This window comes from Callorhinchus milii, unplaced genomic scaffold (assembly GCF_018977255.1).
Source record: "Callorhinchus milii isolate IMCB2004 unplaced genomic scaffold, IMCB_Cmil_1.0 Scaffold9, whole genome shotgun sequence".
NCBI classification, from domain to species: Eukaryota; Metazoa; Chordata; class Chondrichthyes; order Chimaeriformes; family Callorhinchidae; genus Callorhinchus; species Callorhinchus milii.
This window is the reverse complement of record NW_024704750.1, coordinates 15,164,429-15,182,155: the sequence shown is the minus strand read 5'-3', so window position 1 is coordinate 15,182,155 and position 17,727 is coordinate 15,164,429. Positions and strand designations below refer to the sequence as shown.

The following is a 17,727-nucleotide window of genomic DNA, read 5'->3' as shown; positions in this document are numbered from 1 at the left end:
TCACCAGTGGAATACCTACTTCCTTCATCAAGCACAATTCAGCGGCTGAAAACAATTGATGTACATTAACTGGCAATGTGTGTGTACTCTTCTGCGTAGGAATACAAATATGAAATGCACTAGAAATAGAACAGGGAGAAATATTCAATCAACTTAAGTATCTTGTATATTTGTACATGATTAAGAATAGAATTTGTTACTTTTCTTATTTATTTATTTAGCTAATGTGCTGCGGTGTCATTTTTAAGAGTAGCAGTTTCCATAGTGAGCAGTCAGACAGCTTTTAAGGCAAGAATAAAACAGTTATTTAAGAAGCTTCTGGTTGGGGTGGTACACTACTGCAGTTTGTTGGAGCTGTAATATGTGATATGGCCGAATGGGAGGACATGGGTTTTTGCCTGAGGTCTTCCACATGGTAAGCTACTGTTCATCATGAGCAGTTCTTGTGATGAATCCCAATGATTATAGAGTCGCACATGAAAAGCCAATGATCAAAGATGCCTGTCTGAACTCTTGCCCTCCAATGGCATGTTATAATAATTATAATTTGCATTTGGTATAGCGCCATATCACGTCGTCAAAGAATATATTCCAAAGTGTATTGACTGTATTTTGTGGGTGAAACATGGCAGCCATTTGCGCACAGCAGTATCCCACAAACAGTTGTGGATTGAGTGACCTTTTTTTTTGAGGGATTATTACCCCTGGAAATCGATCAACCAATCAATTAACAACTGAGTTCCTACTTGCTGCTCGGTAATCAGAGGCGTCTGGAGTAGGGAAACTTGCTTAAGGTTTCACCCTGTCTGGAAATGTTGCATTCTATGGGAAAGGAAAAATTTAAATGCATGTTTCTGGTTATTGTTTTGTTTGCTACAACAAAACAACAACAAAATTACATTTATAGAGCGACTTTCACGTTGGGAGGACGTCCCAAGGTGCTGGACAGTCAGGGGTCAGGACCCAAGCATGGGGGAGGGGTGAGGTAGGGTTGAGGGAAGGCAGAGAGGTGGGAGGGTGACCGAAGGCACAATCGAAGAGGAGGGTCTTGAAGCGGCCTTCAAGGAGGCAAGGGAGGAAGCGAGGCGAAGGGACTGTGGGATGGAGTTCCAGAGTGTGGGGCCAGAGAGGCTGAAAGCCCGGCCACCGATGGTAGGACAGGTCGTGTGGGAGAGCCAGAGCCCGCTGAATGGAGGGAGCAGGCAGGTTGGTAGGGAATCAGCAGGTCAGAGAGGAGGGGACAAGGCCATGGATGGCCTTGAAAGTGAGGACGAGCATCTTGAATTCGATTCTCTGAGGGATGAGGAGCCAGTGTAGTTGGGCGAGGGTGGGAGTGATGGGATCACGGAGCCTGGTATGCGAGAGTACACAAGCTACAGAGTTTTGGATGATCTGCAGCTTGTGAAGGAAAGAGTTGGGAAGGCCGATGAGGAGGAAATTTCCATAATCGAGCCTTGATGTGACGAATGCGTGGGTGAGGGTTTTGGCAGCCTGAGGGGTGAGGCAATGGCGGAGTCTAGCAATGTTGCGGAGATGGTGGTAGGCAGTGCTGGTCATGGTGCGGATGTGGGGGAGAAAGGACAGTTCAAGGTCAAACAAGACATCCAGATTCCTGACTGGCTTAGTGAGGTTGACTGTGCAGCCGTGGAGGCTGATGCTGCCAGCGCTCAAGGTGCGAAGGCGCTGGCTCGAGCCAATCAGGAGGGTCTCGGTCTTGCTGACGTTCAGCTGAAGAAAGTTGTCCCTCGTCCAGGACTTGATGTCGGACAGGCAGTTGGTCAGGACGCTAGTAGTCCTGGAGTTGAGGGTGGAGGCAGAGAGATAGAGTTGGGTGTCATCCGCATACATATGGAAATTTACCCCATGTCTGCGGATGATGTCACCAAGGGGAGCATGTAAAGGGTGAAGAGGAGGGGACCGAGGACAGAGCCCTGAGGAACGCCGCTCGAGACAGTGCGGGGGCTGGAGGAGAAGCCATTAGCGGAGACGAAGTGGAGAAAGTGTTAAAGGTTGGACCTGACCAGTCAAGGACAGAACCTTGGAGGTTGAGGTGGGAGGAGAGGCAGTGGAGGAGGATTGAATGGTCCACAGTGTCAAAAGCAGCGGTCGAGGAGGACGAGGAGACAGAGGGAGCCCTGATCACACATGATCAGGATGTCATTTGCTACTTTTAGAAGGAGCACTAAAAGAGTTAAATGAAATTGCTCACTGTACAGTATTCTTCAGTAGGATACCAAAACACAGCACAATTTGGACCCACATTTAGGTCACAACGTGCATTGAGCGAGTGGTTGTTTCCGTTTATCACAGACCTGAACTTGAAGGTAATAAATCTGCCTGAGGCTCAGTACAAGAAAGAAGCGACTCTGTCACCAAGCTACGGAGTTATTGTTCTGATCAACTTAACATCTACCCCCAAAGGCTGCAACATTTTTGGCTGCGTGAGTAAGGTGAAATTTATTACCCATATCGCTTGGGTCAAGCAACAACCAAGCCCTTTTATCTGTATTGTTGAATAGTTTACCAGGGTGTGTCTGGTAACTGTTAAACTAGAATGATTAGAAGATTTTTTTTCCATCTGTTTGTAAATTGGCCCACGGGTTGTAACCACCACTAATGATTTGCATGAACAGTACCAGAGAAAATTAGGTTAAATGGTTGCTATGACAAGAATCACAGTTCTTATTGCACTTTTTTCTCTATGTCCTGATAATTTTATTTTCTGTTCCCACTTTCTTTAAATAAAGTTTTGCCAACACATACTTTGGTGTCGGTTTGAACAAGATCCACTCCATCCCACAGTCCCTTCGCCTCGTCCCCTCCCTTGCCTCCTTCAAGGCCCGTCTCAAGACCCTCCTCTTTGACTGCATCTTTAGTCACCCTCATACCCCCACCCTCCCTACCCGCCGCCCCTCCTATCCCAACTCCCAGTTCGGATGCACATCCTTGACTGTCTAGTGCTTTGGGACGTCCTTCTGAAGTGAAAGGCGCTATACAAATGTAATTTGTTGTTGTTATTGTTGTTAACTAACACAATGACAGAAGCACACTATTTGTGCATTAACAAGACTTTAAAATACATACTTTACGCACAAATACTAAATAGTCAACTGGTTAGTTATCACTGTCAAAAGTACTTAATAGTTGAATGTAAGTCGAATAATTTAACCATATCGTCTGAAATGAGTTGCATGGGCATGGGAGAGTGGGTTAAAAAGGTTTCAAAACCAGGTAGCAGATTCATCCTAAAGATTTTAAATCAAAATTTCCACAGAAAGTAAAAAAAAGTAAAACTAAATAATTCAAGAATCGGAGAAAATCAAAGAACTTATAGTAAACTAATTCTGTTTAAAAAAAAATTATATAGCCAATATAAAGTATTTGGTGAACAAAAATGAAATGCTTACTTGCAGCCATTTGTTTATCACTGTCAGAGCAGACTGTAAGCATTCTGCCAGTCAGTGCAAGGGCAGTAGGGCAGCTCGTAATATTGGGGCAAGTCAATAAATAACTCGCCCAAAATAAAAATCATTGATGGTGCACTCACTCCAAGCAGCTCGGACACTTGGCAGCCAGAAATACATGCCGGTCAATGGTAAGCAACAGACCAAAATATCACATAGTTAGATTAGGGATGAAAGAATCCAAGGAAGGGAAGCAGCCAGCCATAGGCAAAGCAATGAATAACATTCACCGAAAATAACAACTAAAAGCTGGGGCTGTCAGTCACCCATTCAGTGTAAGTGGAGTAGGTAAGCAGCAAGCAAGATTGCCAAAAATCAAGCTCGGGGTTGACTGAAGATCTACGCAGCAGGGTGCCATAAAAGCGCATACCTTTCCACACAACAATGTTACACAGATCTGTGACTGACACCATTTGTGCGTTTGCTGCTCAAACGACCAGTAATCGTGTTAAATAATCTTGGTTTCCCTAGATTGTGAAAGAAATTTATAAATTCAACTAGGAATATTGGCAGTTGTTTGGCTGTAGGCTGATCAAATGCTCTATTTCTGTAAAAAGATAAAAAGTTGTCTAGACAGATTAATGTTCCATTTTGTTTGGACACAAAAACAATGCCATTTGAGTGTCTTGTCTTGTGTAAGATTTGTTCATGTCAGAACAGTGTGGCCTTGGAAAAAGTTAAGTCTCTTCAGTTTATTATCACAGGAATTTTTCAATTCATGTCAATTTTTAGAGAATCCAAATTTAAACCAGAACCCAAATTAGTAAGACAAATCCACATTTTTCCAGTTTTCTAATTTCACTCTGCTTCAGAAATCAATTTTGTTTGCTGCCACATATCTTGATGGTCTTTGAAGCTGGAACATATTTGGCAGTAATAACGAATCGTACTACACACTAATATAGCTGATAGGAAAACTTTGAACACCAGAGAGTTTCCTTTTTTTTCTGATGCATTTTCCTCAGTTTCCCCAATAAATGTTAGTAACTCAAATGGATGCATTTTCACATTTGGTAGAAATTATATGGGGACGACTATTTTGACAAGACACCGAAAGACAGCAGATGAAAAGGAATTTTGGATCTTGCCTAGAGATGTGAGAGTCAGTAAGCTCTGCAGTCTTGGAAGGACATCATAGAAGAGCCTGATTCTGTTTTCCCTCATGCACACTTTGCAGCACAGTTCATGGATAGCAATCAGGAGGCTTGGAATGTATTTCTCATTCCCCCCCACCCACCCTTCAGTTGCTCAGCAAGCTGAGGCCAGTAATGGTGCCCAAAGTTGCTGCTTAGCCTACAATTGGCAAACTCAGCATAGATATCCTTGAATTTGTAAGGCGCAAAACAAAGAATGTAAAGATTGAGCTGGTGCTGCTGGCAGAATTCTCAGAAGTTGCTTATAATAAATATAAAAATAACTCTTAATCCAACCCAAATATCTTTTGTTTCAAACTCAAGAGGCCATTGCAGCAAGAAGCAGAACATTTGTTTTTATTCTATAATAATCCTCGCATTTGCTAGAGCGTCTTTTATAACAGCAGCAACAACAATCTCAGGAGGGTGTCCCAAAGCGCTGTAATGTGGAGTGACTTGTGTGTTTTGCAGGTGTATGCGACAATCAATTTGCACATAACAATGTCCCACAAAAAGCCATGGAGTGAGTGACAAATTTTATTGGTGTATTGTTAGCCAGGACTAGTGTTTCTCTCTGCATTTGTCATTCTGCGACTGCGAGATATTCAAGAGCAATCTGGCTTGAGTCCTGTTGCTTTCATCCCTTCCTTATAGCTGGTTAGCTGTGCCCTCCTCCACAATAACATGACCAGGCTCACTGAGCAGTCAGAATCTCTCTCTCTGTTTTCAACAGTACAACACTTATTACATCACATCTTAGTAAATGCGATTGTTTTCCATTTGACATAAGTGCATTCCTTAATAAATCAAGGTGATAATCTGCTTTGTTCTTTTTGTGGAGTATTTGATTTATCTGTTTAGCTTGGTTACAATCTTTTAAATGCTGCAGTTTTATTTCTTTGTACTCTAGCCGATTCCATTGTTGGCTGAATGCAGTACTTTGATCAGTGTTTTTGCTCAGTTTTTTTTCATACTGTGCTGGTATCAGCCATGGTCATATTTGTGAAGAATTTGTTTCATGGTAGACTTTTATTCTGATTCTCTTGAAGATGGAATCTTTAATTTATATCCCTAGTTTTGCAAAATTTCTCTGCTAAAAGATGCCCATCGCACAAGGTCACGTATCTGTTAAGTGTCAAGTTATACTGCCTTGAGAGCAATTTATTTCCTGCCCTCGCAGATTCTTTGTGATGTTGGGAGGGCTTTTCACTCCACCTGTTTCCAATTTTGTGTTTCTTTTCAGATTGCATGGCGCGCTCAGCTTTTGTAATGTATTTGAGCAGTCAGAGGCTTGTAATGTCTGAACGTACTAGTTGGTGCCTTAAAGGAGATGTTTGCTATTTTAATACTTAAAATTTTCCCTTCCATCGTTATTGACATATTGCACCGATGGATATCTTTGCTGAAAATATCGCTTATATTTAAGATCCCATTGTCACTCCTGGGCATTACCTATTTTCTCCATTACTTTTGATCTCCAAATGATTCTGGAAATCCAAACAAAGCACAAGGAGATTTGGTTTTTAAAAGTATAAATTTATTCTCCCTAAGTTTCTCTACCAGTTTTTCTCTTTCCGTCTCCTCTTCCTGAAAGATCTTGACTTATTGACTCTTTCTACTGCAGTTCGATGGTGCTTTACCCAAGTGCCCATTATTCACATGTGAGCCTTGAGAGTGATTGTCGTTGAGCTAATCAATGATGATGGGGAGGGGGCACATTCAGTTTAACCTAATTCGGCCTTCACCGGCAGAGGTTTTCGCTGGGCTGATCACTAATAATCCCTTGCTTAACCTTGGGCTTGAGGCACATTGAAGCACACTATTGCAAATCCAGTTAGGATCAGTTACCCGAGCACACTTGAGAGTCAGATCCAGTGTGTATGGCTCAGCCACTGGACCAAGAGTGATTGTTATTCTATGTTGGCAATGAAAGTTGCACTTTTCAGATTCAGATCCCCTTGTTCAGAAACTTCCTTTCACACAGATAGAGTAGTCCTTCTCTCAGTGACTGAGGTTTGATATTCTTTCAAAAGCAAATTAGATAATTTATTTTAGGAAATAATATCTCTGGATACAGTATATAGTTTTGGACCTGATATGTGCATGCGACTGCCAGGATGGTGGAAGGTGAACAGGATGGACCTTGGTTTTCTTTCTTCTAGCAATTCTTATGTTGATCACTGCTGCCAGTAACCCAGCAGCAGATGATCTAGTAATTGAATGGTATATATAGACATCTTGGTTATATACTGTATAGCTATATCACTTAATTTCATAAATGTTATAATTCCAAGTGGAAAAGGCGCCTATTATGAGATGGATCAGCTATTTTCTGGGGACTGCAAAATTAAGGGCTTGAAATGACTTCATTAGGTGAGTCTTTCTTGAGAAGATCACAAGGGAAGTTCAGAATGAAGAAAGCCTTTCACCCTTCAAGGTAACCAATTGCAGACTTTGATTAACCATTGTATAAATAAATACTTACTGGTGTCATTTCTAAAATTATCTTTCACTACCTCAAACCTGAACTCCGCTCACTGAAAAGCCAGGTGCGGGCTGCTGAACGCACCTGTGTCAAATCTGGCCTAACGGTCCACCGACAAATCTGGCTGGACCTCCTCAAAATTTACCGCTCCACTCTAGCCTCGGCCAAGTCGTCCTTCTACTCCAGGATAATCCTGGAGGCGAAGAACAACCCCAGGCTACTGTTTTCCACCACAACCCGACTCCTCCGTCCCCCCCGCCACCCCGCGCAGGTCATCTCCTCCAACCTTCACTGCGAGGAGATGCTGGATTTCCTTGAATCCAAGATCAAGGGAATTCGCTCCGCGGTCACTTCCCCTCCAACATCCACCAACCCCTCACTCCCACACTCCGACTGCTACCCATCCTCCCCTACTCACTTTTGTACCTGTTTCCCCACCCTCTGTCATGAAACTCATCCTATCCCTGAAACCAACCACCTGCTCCCTTGACCCCATCCCCACTCCACTCCTTATCTCCCAGCTCCACTTTCTTGCCCCACATATCACCGACATCGTCAACCTGTCCCTCTCCTCTGGCTCTGTCCCCATTCCCTTAAAAACTGCCACCATCACGCCCACCCTGAAAAAACCCTCCCTTGATGCGTCGCAGCTATCAAGCTACCGGCCCATCTCCAACCTCCCCTTTCTCTCCAAGGTCCTGGAAAGAGTTGTCGCCTCCCAACTGCGCTCTTTCCTTTCCACCCATTCACTTTTCGAACCCCTTCAGTCAGGTTTCCGTGCTGCCCATAGCACAGAAACTGCCCTGGTCAAGGTCACCAATGATATCCTGACCATCTGTGACCAGGGCTCCCTCTGCCTCCTCGTCCTCCTCGACCTATCGGCAGCATTCGATACGGTCGACCACGCTATCCTCCTCCACCGCTTGTCCTCCCACCTCAACCTTCAAGGCACTGTCCTTGAGTGGTTTAGGTCGTACCTTTCTCACCGTCTTCACTTTGTCTCCGCAAATGGCTTCTCCTCCACCCCCCGCACTGTCTCGTGCGGTGTCCCTCAAGGCTCTGTCCTCGGTCCCCTCCTCTTCACCCTCTATATGCTCCCCCTTGGTGACATCATCCGCAGACATGGAGTTAACTTCCACATGTATGCGGATGACACCCAACTCTACCTTTCCTCCTCTACTCTCAACTCCACGACCACCGATGTCCTGACAGCCTGCCTGTCCGACATCGAGTCCTGGACGAGAGACAACTTTCTTCAGCTCAACGTGCGAAAAACCGAGGCCCTCCTGATTGGCTCACGTCAGCGCCTCCGCACCTCAGGCGCCGACACCATCAGCATCCAAGGCTGCACTCTCCACCTCTCAAAGCCAGTCAGGAACCTCGGCGTTTTGTTCGACCCTGAGCTGTCCTTTCTCCCTCACATCCGCACCACAACTGGCACCGCCTTCCATCACCTCCGGAACATCGCCAGACTACGGCACTACCTCACCCCTCACGCTGCTGAAACCCTGGTCCACGCCTTTGTCACCTCAAGGCTGGACTATGGGAACTCTCTCCTCGCCGGCCTTCCCAGCACCTCCCTCCTCAAGCTGCAGGTCATTCAGAACTCTGCAGCTCGTGTACTGTCCCTCCCTCCCTTCCCTCCCCTCACCCTGACCATTTCCCCCTTGCTCGGGTCCTGACCCAACTGTCCAGCGCCTTGGGACGTCCTCCTGACGTGAAAGGCGCTTTATAAATGGAATCTTGTTGTTGTAGTTGAACTCTCTCTTGAGCAATGTTTCCCAGGATAGTAATTCGTCTGACCACTGTTTTTCTCTGTCCCCCACCTAACTGATCAGTTCATTAAATGCTCATGTTAACAGAGCTGTATCCAGTTGAGCAACAAGACAGCTGCATAAAATGTATTCAACAAAACAAGCTGCTAATTTGATTGTCCAGCTCAGAAAATCTCACTTTCACTAATTCTGCTTTATAAGTAAAACTAGCTGCTGACGAATGTTTAATTATATATAGGTAGCAATCTGTCAAAACAATCTCTCGTCATCACCAAATTAATTATTGTCCAAGAACTATTTACAGATTGTCTTGAGTGGTGTGTTCCAGGCAATTGTAAAATTAATTGTTACAGCTTAGTTGATGAGGTTTAGAAGGAACCTGCTTGTTCATTATTTTTTCTCTGTCAATTCTATTGCGAAAATGCAGTTAGAGGATCAGTAACAAGCATTAGGAAAGTAAAACACCAGGAGACATCTGTTAAGGCTGCATAACTTTCAAGACCACAGCTTTCTACTTGCCTAAGGACAGGAAATTTTGATTGACTGTATGTGAAATACCATTCTACCCACATTTCAATAGATTATATCCAGCAAATTAATATAATCCATTTTAATAATTAAATCTTCCTTGGGTATTCTCTTAGTACAGATGGTCCAGTGCCTGTTATTGTACCAGATGGTTGAGGAGAGCCACTGTTGGAAGCTAGTTTCATTAGTTCTCAGCTGAGTAACTGTGACGACTAGCTCATTGGAAATCCACAATGGAAAAAATTTCCATTGGCATAATGAAAATCTGCTTCCATCCGCAGATAAAGGGAGGGAAACTAGACGATTAAATTGGAAAGTCAAGACAGAACAAACATTTTATGCTGAGGAGAAGGATCCAAATCCTAATTGCTAATGTTTTTCTGCACAATGAGTTCCTACTCTAGAAAGTCCTCTTAACCCCTGTTACAAAACAGTGATATGAGTCTACGGAGGAGCTGAAACAAGCTGACAGAGATGCATTTTGCCTCGTCACTCCTTCCATGTTACAGAAGATGGCGGGCGCACACACACCGATCCTCTGGATGTCTAAATACAGTTAATAATAAAAGATAAAGTAAATAATAATCTGCAATTGATATAGCGCCTTATTACATCATTGAAACGTATCAAAGTGCTTTAGAAAACACTTGTACTGAATACAATTAAGTACATCTAAATACAATTATCATCATTCTTCCACTTGTTTCAATTATTGGTCAGTGCACTGTAGAAAAAAAACTTTTTTTGAGAAACATCCTGTAGAATAGTGCTGTCAGAAAAGCAAAGGATGAAGAACTCTTGTATACAACCTAGGAATAGCATCAACGTAAGCTTAAACAGGGTTCGCTGTTTGACCCTTGGTTACTTCCTTTAAAGTGTAGAGATATTGAATTAATCATATTCAGTGCTTTCATTTTGATAATATTTTGTGTAACCTTTTGTGTAACCAAAAAAAAAGGTATATGTGATTGAAATAACCTCTGGCGTGGCACACTGGAAAGGAAATTCTGTAATGAAAGGTTTCTTTAATAACTAGTGTGGTAAATATTTTGAACCAAATGTGCCATGATGATGCAACTGGTAAAAAGATTTCGGAAGACTTTCCAGCAATATTAAGGTTACAATATCCATATTTATTCTGTTCCAGATACAAATTTAATACTAGAATTTTTTTTAATAGTCTTAATGCAAACTCTTCCTAATGCTTATTCTTTACTCTCCAATCTCCCTTGAAGCCTGTGTTTCATTTTGACATATGTTTCCACCTGCACTCAGTGGCCATTCTACATGTTTGAGCCAACAGAGCGAACGTCAGCAGACTATTCAGCTGTGGGAAGCATCATAGTTGAGTTCAACCTTATCCTTTGCTCAATGTCTGCACATATATTGTCTGCACATATATTTTTCCACCTTTGCTTCATATTCCTCAATACCCAGGGCAGGGGTCACTGGATTTTCCCCTTTCCCTTTGACGCCAAAACCATTTGCAGCTGCCTCTATTGCCCCGCTGGCTAAGATCATTTTAACACAGACTAAGCAATGAACCCAAGGCCTTTCTGGGTCTGCAAGGCTCAGCTTCACACTGGACAGTGACTTTAGCATTGTGGAGCAAGTATGTAAGCATACTTTGAAAATTTCAGTTAAATAAATAGTGAGATTGTCACTAAAAATGTCAACGTGTAATTTTGGCTAACCTACCACTGTGTTATGATTTATTTCCCCTTTTACTTTTGGCTTTCTGATTTTTTACCTTTTCTGTATTGCTGTTGTTTCCCCCTACAGTGTTCTTTATTTATAATAATGAATTATTCCATCATTGGGAGTATCTTATCTTTCTTACAATCCTAGGAGTTGAATTATAATGATAATAATGCTTGCATTTGATATAGCACCTTATCATTTTGTTGAGACGTCTCAAAGTGCTTCACAGTAAAGTGGATTGACTGAGTGAATGGATGAAAATTAATATTCTGTCTGCACAGGTTGAGGATAAGCTTGCTCTGGAGGTGGAGCTTACCTAGTCTATATCATTTTTGGTGATCTCTCTCATTCAAATTCTGCAATTGATGATGTAGGTTTAAGGGAATTCCAGTGAACTCCCAAAGGCTGTGTCCTCGGGTTATTGATACATGGCTGTATTCTCTCAAACCTTCCATTCAAGCTATGAGACTACAACTGGTACAGACTAACACTATGATGTCAGGTCCAGAGGCAGCCATGTGTGAACTAGCATAAATACTGTGGTACTTCTTGTAGGATTTGATGAAGGGAAATGCTTCTCGATGATCTCAAACCTAACGCCATCAGAGTATACACACCGACTATCACATTGGTGATCAGCAAAATTATAGAAATATGTCATGATTTTTCAAGTTCATAAGGGAGGTGCCACTCCCTGGAACCTCCCTCCCTCTCCGACCTCGTCACTTCCCAATCCACACACCCGGTGCCTCCGCTCAACTGGCACCAGCCACCTGCTCGCCCCTCGCACCTTCCACCTCACCATTGGAGGCCATGCTTTCAGCCACTCAATCCCTCTGTCTTGCCCCCTCTCACTCCTCTTTCAAGTCCTGCCTGAAGACTTTCCTGTTCGACCATGCTTTTGCCCCCTCCCCCCGGCTCGGAGTCAGGCTCTGCGACTGTTAAGGGTTCTGAGATGCTACCCTGAGCGGAGGGTGTTATATAAGTGCAGGTTGTTGTTGTTGATAATAATAAGTTTTTTTTTGTCTGAAAAATCTAATGTCTCTCAAGTCCATTGCCCTGGGTATTGAGGAATATGAAGCAAAGGTGGAAAAATGACATTAAGTCTGCCAAGATCCAATTAAATAGCAGGAGAGGTTAGATGGGCTCAGTGGCCTACTCCTCTTTCTATAGTCTTAGGTTCTTATAACTGACACTAAATAAGTGTGCAATGTTGCTTATGGCTTTTGTAACCTTTAATATTCTGGGCTCAGCTCACTGAGATTGACCTAGAATATAATAATGATAATAATCCTTGCATTTGTTGTAGCACCTTATCATGTTTTCGAGACATCTCAAAGCACTTCACAGAATACACTATAAAGTGTTGTGTCTGTATATTTTGTGGGGGAAAAGCGGCAGCCAATTACGCACAGCAGTGTCCCACAAACAGTTGTGGATTGCATGACCAAATTATTATTATTATTATTTTGGAGGGAAAGCGATCAGCCATTCAACTAACAAGTGGGTTCCTACTTACTGCTAGGTAAACAGAGACGTGTGTGTGGAGTAAGGAAACTTGCCAAAGGTTTCACTCTGCCCGGGAATTGAACCCAGGTCCTCTCGCTTGCGAGGCGAGTGATCTAACCACTACACTCCAGGACACCGAGGAGACCCCACTTAATGACTAGCTGTTAATATACAATTTAACCTCACTATAATGAACCCTGCTTATAACAAACCCCCAGTTAACAAGCCCATCAGCGAGACCTGCTTTTGGCCAAACTGTTTATGCTGTATGCCATCCCTCGGTACTCAAGTGTTTGGAGGCTGACGCATTGATTGATCAAGTACATTTTGCTGTGGTTTTTTAGCCAGCAGATGGAGATCCTAAGAATGAATTACTGATACGTTACCGAATATTTAGACAAATAGCACGCCACGATATCTGTAGGGCAGCAACTTGGAGTAATCTGTTTACAACTGGCCTTTGCCAAGAATTGCTGCCTCAACTTAAATATGAAGAAAGGCCTGCCATTGCCAAAGTTATGCTCAGCTGCCTTCTGGATTCCAGTTCCTTTATTCTCCCTGTGGAAGCGTGTGTGGAATCGAATGAGGAATAGTAATCCTTGCATTTGATATAGTGCTTTATCATGTTGTTGATGTCTTATATACTGTGAAGTGGTTGACTGTATTTTGTGGGTGAAACTCAGCAGCCGATTGCACATGGCAATGTCCCACAAACAGCATGGAGTGAGTTGTATTTGCTGGCCAGGGAGAAACTCCCTTCTCTTTTCAAAAAATGCGATGTGATCTTTAACGTCCATCTGAACAGGCAGATGGGACCTCAGTTTAACGTCTCATTCGAAGGACAGCATTTCCGACAATCCAAAACACTTGAATGAATGAAATACCCAACTTTAGGCCTTCTTTTTTTTTTCCATCTCTATACCATGCAGCATCGTTTGTGTTTCCTGATGCTTGATTTCCTCAAATGTTTGTTTTCCCAATGTTTTAAGTTTCACTTTTTAAGGATACTGATCTGTATGTGTAGGCCTACGTTTAGCTTTTCATGTTCATCCCCGAAATTCTGTGTCCATCTTTTGTTTCAAAGTTTTGAGATGTTTGTTAGTGAGTGTTATTCTCTCCTTGGATGTCAGGAATATCCCATCTTTCTGAGGATCACAAGGGTTTAGAGTAAATATCGTCTCTACACATTGCCTTCAGTAAGATATCTCCTTCAGATAACTGAATGAGATGGTCACAGATACATTAATAATAAGCCTTTATAATAATCTTGCATTTGGCATAGCCCCTTTCACATCCGGAGGATGTCCAAAAGCACATAACAGGATATATTGTGAAGTGGAATGACTTTCTGGGGCAAACATCAACAGAAAATCATTCTGCCTGAATTTTCTTTGAGAGAGAAGTCCTTCTAATATTTCCAAACGCAGAGCCTTACCTTATATGTGGTGTGTGGACCCTGACCTTCAATTTAGCATCTGCCCACATTGCTAATTATTTTTAACTCTGAGCCCAGTTGTAGTTTGCAGTTTATGCAGTGGATTTGCCATTTGCTCCTGAGATTTCTCCCATTTTGAATTGAGTACACAAATTATAGCTTCTGATAATTGTGCAGTTCAGAACTTATTCCAAAATAATACTGTTGCGTACGTACCAACATTCTGACCTTAAATCAGGGCAGATGATCCAGTTTCCCTTAGGTAGCTTGCACTCAAACGTTTTCCTCCATTAGAGCGCGAGCATGTGCAGTTTTAAGCAGGCAGGTTGAAAAGGTCAGTATTTGAGGTGGGAAACACAGAGCTCATGTGGAACACTTCTCTAAGCTTGCGCTTGTCAAAGAAAAAAATGCACAAAAAGGAAGGAGAGGGCCGAGGAATCCTGAAAATTGGAGCCATTGCACTAAAAATTGTGAATCGGGTCTTTAAGCTTCAAATCAAAGTTGTCCAAATACTCTAAATTTCAACATTTGGTCAGGATGCCACTGTGTGGTGCTGTGCAAACGGGGCAGTTTAGAGTTATTGTTGCTGGAACTTATAGGAGTTTTAAATGAAGCAACTCCTCATACCAGTATGAACAGATTATATTACATGAATGCTAAATGCAGGATTTCAGCTACTCCTGGTTCAAGTAAGAACCAGAAACATTCAAGTGATAGCGTTAAGGAAACTAATGTGTTAACATCTAGATTTTTCTTTTTCCCTCCCACTGGAAATGTAAGTTAAATCAAATAAATTGCACCTTTGATACAAGTGCGGAACAATTATTTATGATGCTGTTTGAGGGGAATTGTTGGTCTTGCTGCCCAGGAGATGTATTTATGGCAAATGAATGTCATTAAAGCTAGGACAATTAAATAAAGTTTACGGTTTATTTTCAGTTAGGTCAAGGGACTCTCTAGTCCCTTGACCTAGATTTTCAGATGATTGGAGTAACCAGATTATTTGCTTACTCTAGCAGATTGTGAAAGCTAATAGAACTTTTTCCCCCCCCACCCTCTGTTACTACAGGAAATGGGAATTTTTTGGAAGAGATTCTAAATCATCAGGAAACTCCAGCAAGAAAGACTGATACTGAAGAGATCGGTGTTGTCATGGCAACTGCAGGCAGACATCCAGAGAGATCCAGGTAAAAAAAACTGTTAGCCGCACAACCACAGCAATAGTTTTTTTTTTCCTTAATAGGAATTAACTGAGGATATATCCTCCAGCTGCGAGCTGTTGAGTTTCTCTGAGTTTAAACCTTTCGACTGCTGTACACATGTGTTGTACAATCCCAGAATCTTACTTGATTTGGTGCTGTGTTTTCACTATCGAGAAACCAAAGAGACAGGAGGCTGTAGATCACAAGGCCATTCTGATATCCTTGCGTTTCCATGGTTACTATAACGGCATTTATCAGTTCCTTATGAGAAGAGGCAAAGCAAATCTGCATGCACATGGCAAGGCTCCAGCATTTCAATTGAAAAAGCACTTTGAACTGCTGCCAAGTTTATAAGAAGCAGAGCTGTCAGGACTGCTTAATGCTGGCAGTTTGTACTTGGCGAGGTTTCATTTCCCATCATTCTTCAATTGGCAATTTTCCATGTACTTAGCGGAAGCTAAAAATTAACCCATGAAGCTGATTGTGGTTTTTAATTTGCTCTTGTGGCCATCCAGCACAGTTAACAAGATGGCTGAAAGGATACTGGTTTGAAATAAATGCTTTGATAGAGATTTTTGTGCCTGTTCAATAACGGAAAAGATTGATCTCGGCCAATATAACACCCATCCATTATTACACAGTTGCACTTTGTGGTCTAATGAGCGTAAAGAAATTGATAGTTTAAAATCTATTTCCTAAATGAATACATTTCTGAAAAGGTGTAGATTGTTCTCTTGGTTTGTCTTCCTTGTTTTTAGCTGAAACTCCGGAGACTGATATTATGAGTTTGTTCAAAGTAGATGCAAATGACCTTTCTCTTCCTTATGAACTTAAAGTCGAGGTGGCATTTTGGTGGACTGTGTCAACAGCGGCTGAATGCACACGGGTTGATTATTGGGGAAAGGGCTTACTGGCTAAAAATGCAAGGCTTTTCAAACAACATAGAAATCAAGAGTGTCTACTTTTTCTTCCTCGACTATTCAATAACTTTTGGTACAAATGGACTGAAAATTGCCCGTTACTCAGGCAGCATGGAAAAGGTTGAATAGAATTGTGCCTGGCATAAACTGCAAATAAATGAGTTGTATAAAACCAACTCCATTATCTATGGCAAAGTATTTGCTAGTTTGTGCTGCACCATTAAAGAGTTGTTCATTGCCTTTTGCTGTTTTAATGAGACTGAGTATATTGAGCAATCTTGAGCAATCCTGAGCATGTTTACGACATTAGTTATTCAATGAACAATGCTGACCATGTTTTCATCCACTGCCTTTTTAATTATGCTGGCTATGCTTACTTCATCCATTGCCAAGTAGATGAAGCAAGCANTTTTTTTTCCAAACTCTAGTGTGTACACTTTAATTAAAGGAGGTTCAGAAATTGTTATGTTTCCTTAAAAGATAGGTTAATCTCTTGCAGAGAAATCAATCACTATAATCATTGACTTTGTTCTTTACTTTTTTTTCTTTGCTCCTTGATAAATATCTCCGGTTTTGTGCATTTCGATTTATCCAGTGTTTTACTTTAAATGTTATATCCAGCATGTGCTGAATTGCTTGAAATCCTTCAACTACAGTGACTACTACTTTACATTGTGTGCCTACATATAGAAAGCATTTATTTTCAGGATCTGGTTGTGAACCAGATATTTAACTCCTTGTTAATTATGAGACTTACGTGTATTCATTTTCCATGTTTTACAGTTTGCTTTTTAGCCACATTCTTCTTGCCTTCATTTTCTTCTCCTTGTAAACACTGTGAAATTGGAACATAGATGCTTTGGTTGGTTTTCAAATGCTGTCAATCTCTGCTAGAGGCCAGAAGCAGGGATACCGCTTTTGGCCATCTCTTTGCTAAACATTTTCGAGTTGGGGGTGCAACTTGTTTGAACTTGGTTTAGTTTTGGCAGCTTATAAATTAGAGCTCACAGGAATGGAAAATCGTACGCACTGGATTTGGAAATGGAGATTGGAGATGCAGTGTTGTGTCAGAGTGAGACGTGGAGAGATCAATTATTTGTTTAGTGCATGTAGAAGGGTAAATATATTTCGCTGTGGCTTTAAGGTTCAAGGAATGGCTTAAGTTTGCACCTCTTTCCTGTGCGTGTGGTGAAACATAAGGCTATTCATAGCAAGTTATGTTTCCTGATTATATAAATAATCTGTGGCAAAACCTCAACCACCCAATACAGCTTCTACTCTGCTCTCTATCCTAATACATTTTAGTATTTTTGTCGTGCATAAGCATTTTACATACGAATTAATATATTTGCCTTGTATTAATATTGATACTGCTGAGGCATGTTCTTGGTGGAGAGTGCGTGGGTTGGCACACTGTCCTTTCATCTCTGTGATCTGTGTTTGAATCCAGTCAAATTGATGGAATTGTTTTTATCGGAATTGGCTGTAAGAATCCTAGATGGAATGAGATTTGACAGTTTCCATCCAGTGCCAAATGGGCAAAGTCTCCTTATGCAAAACTGTCCATAATTTGCC

At 41.9% G+C, this 17,727-nt stretch overlaps 1 protein-coding gene across 2 annotated transcripts in view; it reads left to right on the top strand.

The window, feature by feature from the left end:
- The window catches only part of LOC121849679 (TALPID3 protein-like), a 47,492-nt gene extending 32,337 nt beyond the window's left edge, over positions 1–15,155 (top strand). The window contains exon 9 of one of the 2 annotated variants that reach the window (XM_042338000.1): positions 15,100–15,155. Coding sequence is in view for 1 of the 2 variants with exons in the window: in XM_042337997.1 (XP_042193931.1) it covers positions 2,311–2,519 (209 nt within the window). In the remaining variant the exon portion in view is untranslated. Of the gene's footprint in view, positions 1–2,310; positions 2,529–15,099 lie in introns of those variants that run through there. The other variant, XM_042337997.1, reaches the window with a different exon arrangement.
- The last annotated feature ends 2,572 nt before the right edge of the window (positions 15,156–17,727 follow it).